Consider the following 8,563-nt stretch of genomic DNA (forward strand, 5'->3'; position numbering starts at 1 on the left):
GAAAAGAAGCAGGTGGGAGTTACAGGTTGGTTTTTTTGAATTGAGAATGTGCGTTGATTGTGGGAGTTACTGTTTGGTTATTGGAGAGAGAAGGTTGTGTGAACCGTTGGTTGGATAGTAGAGAGTATGAATGAAGATAATTTTGAAATTTTAAATTGGTTACTGTTCATTTTAGCTTTTTTGTCCTTCTCCTTTAGTAGTAATAAAGAAGTAGATTCTTTGTCCATAGTCATTCATTCGATCAAACGGCAATTAGTGATGATTACTTCAAAATTCAAGATTTTGATAGGTTATAACCTACGATTTTTGCAAATTAATTATGCATATTTTAAAATTTATGATTTTCATAAGTTATAACTAATTTTGCTTTTGTCAATATTCATTTGTTTCGATCCAAGGCAAATAATAATGTGTACTTCAAAATTTTGGGTATTAGCCATGATTTCACAATTTGTTAATTTTCGATCGTTTCTAGACAAGAACAAGTCCTCTCTCTTTTAATACTGCGACTTTTAATAGCTACAATTTTTTGTCTGCTTTCATTGTTCAACCCAATGGAAAATAATACTGCGACTTTTAATAGCTACAATTTTTTGTCTGCTTTCATTGTTCAACCCAATGGAAAATAAATGTGCTTAGTTCAAAATTCGTGATTCCATCGGCTTAGTCCATTCCTTCCCTCCATGTTTTTCCTAACATGTTGGAAATTTATACTTCATCCATAGGGAAAAGATGTTTCATGATCTGATAAATCAAGAATGCGATAAAAATAACAGCTGCATAAAATTCTCCCGCTTTTGTTCGCTGCTTCTCTTCATTCTATCCTTCGATTGTACGCAAAGAACGCCTTGCTGCTATGTTAATCCTATCGCCAGAGTGATACATGTTTATATCTATTGATATTGATATCAGCACAACCAGAATTTCTCAGAACACGTGCACATGAAAGCGCACAGCATATTAGCATTTCCATGGTCAACAAAAAATGCACAAGCCACATTAGGTACAAATGCAAAACAAAACCAAGATGAACAAAAACAAACCGCAAACAGTACACAAAGCCGATTCAACAGCAGCAATCCAAACATTGTGCGACACACCGAATGAACCCAAAGGCAGAATTAAGCATAAACCTCAAATATGCGGGACTTGCACGTCCAGCAACAGCTCGCATGCACGAAACATGTGGCTAACAAAAACCAGCATCCACTACAAACCCATTTATTTATTCATGTACCAGGTAGGTAAATTCAAATATGGTTCATAATACAAGACAATCATAAAAGGTACTCATTTGTGATTTCTGCCGAAACAAAAGAGCTGCAGATGTTCCATAAACTGTAACAAGTAGCGGACATCATATAGTATACATAGCATAGTAAAATAGAGGCCTATGATGCTTAAAGCAAAGACGCTACTGCATCAAATATCATGGTGATAAACCAAGCAACGATCATGTAGAGCATCAGGTGGCTGACGGTAGTCTATAATCTTCTATAACGTATCACCCAGCTGGCCAATCAATATGGTTAAAATCCTGCATTGAGAATCTCATCTTTTATCCTGAATAAAGAAAAGAGATGGTCTTTAAAAATTAAAGAACTGTGAACACAACGGAATAGAAAACTACAGAAAGCCAGCCCTCTGTAGCATGTCCCACTATCAATAGTCAGTCAGTGAAATCAACAAATACCGGTGCAGTTAATAGAAAATTAACGCAATAAGACCAGTATAGGGTTAATCGCAGATAAGACTCATGTAACATCACCCAAATGCAGATAAACCCGCTATAGTTTCTATTGTTGCAGAGAGACCCCTGAGTGAACTTTTTGGACTCCTTATCCTCAAGTATGAGAAAATTACCCTTCTCAACTCAGACCTGAAGGTAAAAGAGTCAAAAGGTTTCACTCAGTGGTCCATCCGTGACTGGACAAGAGTATGGAGTCCTGCAACATCAAAACTACTGGAGATCTATCTGCAATTAACACGAGATTATTATCAATGCAATCATCAAGTTTAAAAATGTGTGTGGACATGTGTCTACTAAATGATCTTCTATATAGAATTCTCTACGGATACCCCCACTAAATGATCTTCTATATAGAATTCTCTAATTCTCTNGCCCCCCCCCCCCCCCCCCACACACACACACACACACAAAAAAAACCAAACAAAAAAAAAACCCAAAAAAACATAATGCGACTTAATAAGACAGAAGCAAAATACTAACCCTTCATTTTTCTTGGAGAGCACAGGCTGCTTCTGTGAAGCGGGTCCGGGCGCAATCGGGGCCAGCTCCGTCTTGCACCGGACTCCCTCCAGTGACTGGTTGATTGATTGCTAATCAGAGTCATCATACACTTCTTCGTCTGAGAGCTCGTCAAAAGACCTTATATCAAGCTGGTAGCGAAGTATACCACCAATGCCACCAAAACCTCGGCAAAACTGAGATCCCTCTTGAGATTTGTTGGTGACAAACTCGAGGGTGCAACCAAAACGCTTGTACTCATTGGCAAACCACTCCAACAATGGCAGTTTCTCTTGCACTTCAAGCTCTGCGTTAGTTGCAGGCTCTCTGAAGTTGCTCTGAACTGCTTCTTGTTCCTTGTTAAGATGCTTTATAATGACCTCCCCGCTAACAGAGTTCTTCAGTGTGTATCTGTTAATATCCAGATTTTCCCAAACGATTAAGGTTTCAACAGCACCCATCTCGAGAGCTTTTAGTGTGTCATCCACACCAAAGACATATTTTCCAGTGTCTTGACTAATCTCCTCAAAGTATTTCCCTATCAACTTCTTCTCCTGAATAAACTTGACATTTGATAAAATTTCTGCTGACAGCTCAATAGCCTGATTGAAACCATTCTCCCCTCCATATGAAACATCAACGACATTGAGAATCTTAGCCTGAAGCCGGGGATCAAACATGTCAGACTGGCTCAGCTCTGTTTTAAAATCAGCAGAACCAGCTAAGATAAGCCCAGAAACATTAGGCTGACTTGTTGCAGGATTAATGTAGAATTGTGTTGCCAGTTCAGCGGTTTTCCTAACATAGTTGTGCCGTTTTTCCATCCGAAGACGAGCAAATCGAAGTGCCGACTGCCCTCCTCTTCCATGCTTCTTCGGGAGATCAACACTGAACTTGTGAAGTATCTCACGAGTGTTACCGCTCAAAGTGCCAAAAAGGGTTCCATTTCCATCCATCACTATGAAACCAAATTTGTCATCAGATTCCAGAAGTTCATTCAATGCCTCTGTATGGAACTTGTTATCACAAAGGTAGAGTGATGCATTGATGGGTTTGAATGGCTCAAAATCTATAGTAACCTTCTTTTCCTTCCCATCGTCAGTAACAATGGTTCCAGTGTACAAAACTAGTCCATTGGGAGGGACCCTGCTGTAGAGCTTCAACCTCTGTTGAGCAGAAGTGATAGCTCCCAATACAGATTGTCGGTTGACCCTACTCTTGATATTTGATGCAGTTCCATATTCATCACCCAGCATCTTAGCCACTCGAGATACCTGATCACGAGGTGGCATAATCAGAGAAATCATGCTTGTGCCATTGCCTCTGGCGGCCTCCAAAGCTTTGATGAGCTTCTTTATCTTCCATATCTCAATGTTCCTATCAGTTTCGTGAGCATCAGCCATCTTCTTAAAGACTGTCACACACGGAAAAGGAAGATCTACCTGAAAAAAAAACAAGTGACAGTTAGGTATGTTTCTGCTAAGTAATTACATAAATATCATTTAAGGGCATAAAAGAAGAAAACATCATAATAAAATTCAGAGCATATCACACCATCAAAACCACATAATCAATTATGCACTGTAACAGTTCAACCTATTACAACACACTTTATCTTCTACATTCCATATTCCATATGCAACTGTACAGATCTAAGGTAGAAACCATGCATATAACGACTTTGTAGATACAACTACGCTGAGTAGAAAAGAGTATACTTATATGCTTCTAATTAATTATCTTTTCAGAACTCTAGAAACCAACATGAAGTTGTTATTTAGGAGAGAGATATGCTTAACATTCAGGTTTTATGTCGTGTCATGCACACTCTTCACACATGCAATGAAAAAATAAAAAACAGCTTGCCCTTTTGCTTCATTGGTAATTACAAGCTCATTAAGGCTGGACATGTATATAACTTATAAAGTTCCCTTTCTCAAAGCTAATACCAGAAAAATTTTAAAATTAAAAAAATTAAAAACATGCTTAAATCAAAGAAACTATATCAGCAAAGATGCAGTGGTTTATAGTATCAATGCATCAAACATGTAGCTAAGTTACTTGAAGTGGCATCTAACAAGCAGAACACCTATTGGGAATAAACAATTGCCAAAGTGAAAACAAAACAGGGGTGAAAACAACATATGACAAACACTGCAACAATCTCCTGCCAAACAGGCCTAACTTTTACCGTTTAATTAAATTCACACGAACCTACTTAAGTATTAATGATTTATTATGAAAAAAAACAAATTGCATACAAGAAATAGGATAGTCAAACTGATGACAAGAGGTACATCTAAACTGAACCTAAAGTTTAAAAAGCAATTAGAGCCTGTGATTCAAAGAAAATTGAATATATATCTATTAACAACTTCTAAAACTTACAGGCTACCACTTACAGGCTACCACTTGTGGAATAAGCTTCCTGGTGAAATTAGGACCCTTGTCCAACATGACATGAATGTCCATCCACTTTGGATACTTAAAAATAGCGTGTCTAACTCACTCTAAAAAACATGTCTGATTCATTAAATTGTTTCATCAGACAGTCACACTTTAATCTTATTTTGGACATAACACCGTCTCAAAGAAATAATTGAAGACGTGATATACTGGTCAAGAAGAACATAAGCATAGCCATGGCACGTTCAAATTATTTAGAAATTCTAGTGATTGTTGTGCTAATAGAATTACTTAAGATTATCTTAGTCTATTGACATGTTCAAATCAATCAGTTACTGCAAGGGACAGATCCAGGATTTTTTTCTATGGGGGCAATATACAATTATAAATATGTATTAGTAAAATAAATTAATATAAATTCTATTAACAGAAAAATTTATTCATATAATAATCATAAAGATCTCATAACATGGTACATGTCATTATCACTTTCAAGTCAATACATTGCTCATTTTCATTTTAATCACAAAAACTAACAAATTACTCCTAAGTTTCAACAACAATCTTTCATAAGTGCTCTCAATTTGGGGGCACAAACAAATTTTTATGGGATATGAAAATAGTAGATAATTTCCAATGTTTTTTGATTTTTTTTGTGGGGGCAAGTGCCCCCACACTCCACTGTGTAGATCCGTCCTTAGTTACTACTAAATTGCCAATTTAAATCATAGAAAGCCAACAAGGAAGCATGCAAACTTCTCCGGCAAAACTAAGTACTTATGTTAATATGCAATATCTACAGAATCTAAAATGCTGGCTCATAATTTGAATTTGCTTTGATCCAGCTATAAGTACTTTGTGTTCATTAAAATTACGAAAATCTGAATTAAGGGGGAGGGGGGAAGATAGACTATTTGTTTGTACATCATGCTGCTTTAAAAGTTAGAATAAGCAGTTGCAAGTTCATGCGTATTTATAGATCTTGTAGACTAAGTTCTATAAGATTATAGGTATATGTTATTGAATGTCCACAATACTACGCACACCGTTTTAAACAATAAAAGATGTAACCGAAAAAATCATATCAGGGTTTTATTGATGATTGTAGCAATGGAAGAATACAAGAATATCACACATAATTGACCTTACCATGCTCTCCATTTTCAACAATTAAACAATAAGCATCAACATATAGGAACCACAACACTGCTAAAAAATCTTTTGTTTTTACTGCTTCCTTCTAAAAAAATTTAACATCTACAACTATTATGGTGTTTTCAATCGCCTAAGTGCAACCATCTGCTAAGAACGGATATGTGTACTTCTGCATGCAATGCCCCAATCTAAATTGGTGACCGAAGACAAACAAGGGTTACAACTCAGCTAACTCGTCGAGTCGACATTTCCTCATGTCAACTCGAAAGGCGGAACTTATCACCCCTTTTGTCGAAAACAACTCACAATGAGCCCACTCGACCAATTACTCAACACCTCACAATGTCGACTCGAAAGACGTTACTTCTCGACGAAACTAGAAGACAACTTCAGCCTCGAGCCTCTCCCACTGACCAACGTATCAGCGTCGTATTTAATGCTTGGCAGGCTCCATCATGCCTCTAGCTTCGATAGTCTTCATGACTCATCGGACTACATAGACACCACCATGCTTCCAATCACTTTCTAATTAATGTTGAGGTGATCTCTCATCCAGCCGCCAGCCGACATCTGTAAAACAAGAGCCAACTCAGTCGCCAACTCATGCTTCTTCACCGCCATTCTGTGCTCGTTCACAATAACAGTTCTGTCCCTTCGACACCAGTATAAATAGAGGTACTATTCTAACATTAAGAGAATTCGAATTCTGATTCTGATTTTTTCTACAAAATATGTCTCCTGCAAAATATGCTACACACACAAGAACTCCCAGAGTTCTTCATTTCCCAACTCAAGCTCACCGGCTGACTTGATCGTCGAATGAACCACGGGGAACCAGTCCCCGTTCTCTCATGTGTTTCTATATGTGCAGACTTTTTAACCACCCAACTCAGAATCGAATATTCAGGGAAGGAAACGGCCTCTCATCAATCTTCATCCCCATCCAAATTGACTGTGTGATCACTTAACATCAACAACCACCCTATCTAATCTCCAAAAAAAGTATCCTCTTTACGCTTAAGATATGAGAATTACACATAATCCTCAAGTCATATCTCGAAGAACTCATCCAAATATTTCCTCTCATAACAAAACTGACCATCATCATAAAAAAACAATCGCAAAACTAAATCTAAAGGAGCGAATCTAGGGTTTTCATACAGAAAACACAAATGAAACAAATAAATCAACAAATAACAAGCCATCAATCGCACCGATCCGCAACAAAATCATGAGATCGGCATCCAAACCTAGTAATTCCTTGAGAGAGAAAGGAAGGGGGCAATCTAGGGTTTTCTCTACTGCAAACACGAACCGTACAAACTCTTAATCTCATCGATCCGCAACAAGATCATGAAATCAAACACCGAAACCCTAGAATTTTCTAGAGAGAGAAAAGTGGGGGCGTTTCGAACCTGAGAGCAGCAGCGTCCGAGGCGGTGGTGGTGGTGGCTCCCCGAGGAGGGGGAGGGTCTCTGTATTTATAGGGATGCGTTTCTCCGCGTTAAGGGAAGCCGTGATGGATTTTAGGATCGTTTTGGACCGTTGAAAGTTTTAGATCGGACGGCTGAAACGATTTGGGAGCTCTTGGTCGTTTTTAATTTGGTAGGAATACCTAGGGATTGGGTTTGGCGCACGAGGTTAAAACTGTAATTGATTATTGAGCGTTTGTCTCTTTATGTTACTTGGAGCACAAGCATTTTTTTAATTAATTGCAAGGAATATTTCGCAATTGTTTAATTAGATTTTATTACTATCTACAAGCGAATGCAAGCTCAAGATTTAGTATGACTTTATTTTTTTTCGGTGATTAGATTTAAAATGCTCGGAGCATAGGGCTGAGCATGGTTCGGTCCAAACCGAAAAAACCGATCGAACCGAACCGAACCGACCCGAAAAAATCAGTTTTATGAGTAGGGCGGTTCGGGTCGGTTTGAAAACTTTTCAACCCGAACCGACCCGAACCGACCGAATATAGTGCAATACTACCCATTCTGATCTCAAACACTACCCGATCCGTCCCCAAAGAGTCAAAGACCCAAACTCTAAACTCATTTTCTGGATCATTATGGGTTAAAAATAATATCATTATATCAGTGTTTAATGCTTCATAATCTCCTACTTTGTTGATATTTTTTCTTTAACACATTTTGTTGTTTGATAAGAAGTTTGATAAAGTTAGAACCGAACAAACCGAACAGAACCGCACCGAACCGACTTGCAACAGTTAGGTTCGGTTTTGTATTATAGGCGGTTCGGTACGGTTGTTCAAATTTTGGTAAAAACCGAACCGAACCGACCGTTGCACACCCCTATCGGAGCATAAGAATTTTGGGAAAAATGTGTCCATGCCTCAAAAACAGAAACTTCATGTGCTGCAGCCCCTCTTAGTTTTCCCCATGTGATTCAGCCCCTTGAAATGTGACACTTTGTACTGCAACCCTTTTTTAGCAATTATTACATGCCAGCTAAAGCTAAAATCCCCAAAATAACCTTATCACATCTCTTCAATCCCTCAAACCCAGCTCTCTCATCTCCCTATGTTAGTTTTAGCTAGTTGAGCAAGTTAGAACTAACAATATTCGAAGCGATATAACGAGAGATAGAAAATGAGCCCACGTGAAAGGAAGATACCGTGTGATAAGACAATATAAATGGCTACACACCGGCGACGACGGTGGTGAAAACGGAGACCGGAGGTGACCGGAAAACACGCGCGAAGTCGGCACGGCACTGCTATTTTCTGCTCGCTGT

The 8,563-nt window shown here is 38.3% G+C and overlaps 1 protein-coding gene across 2 annotated transcripts; it reads right to left on the minus strand.

Moving 5' to 3' along the window:
- On the minus strand, positions 1,187–7,368 carry LOC109841659 (eukaryotic peptide chain release factor subunit 1-3). Of its 2 annotated transcripts, none has more exons than XM_020410608.1 (3): positions 7,225–7,368; positions 2,231–3,690; positions 1,187–1,537 (listed from the first exon to the last, which is right to left on the minus strand). In XM_020410608.1, exon 2 carries the CDS (start codon positions 3,649–3,651, stop codon positions 2,341–2,343), a length of 1,311 nt encoding a protein of 436 aa, XP_020266197.1. In that variant the 5' UTR covers positions 3,652–3,690; positions 7,225–7,368; the 3' UTR covers positions 1,187–1,537; positions 2,231–2,340. The 2 variants fall into 2 exon arrangements, with proteins under 2 accessions (XP_020266197.1, XP_020266196.1); XM_020410607.1 differs by having other exon boundaries at positions 1,187–1,563.

The sequence above is a fragment of the Asparagus officinalis genome, chromosome 5 (genome assembly GCF_001876935.1).
Source record: "Asparagus officinalis chromosome 5, Aspof.V1, whole genome shotgun sequence".
Lineage (NCBI taxonomy): Eukaryota > Viridiplantae > Streptophyta > Magnoliopsida > Asparagales > Asparagaceae > Asparagus > Asparagus officinalis.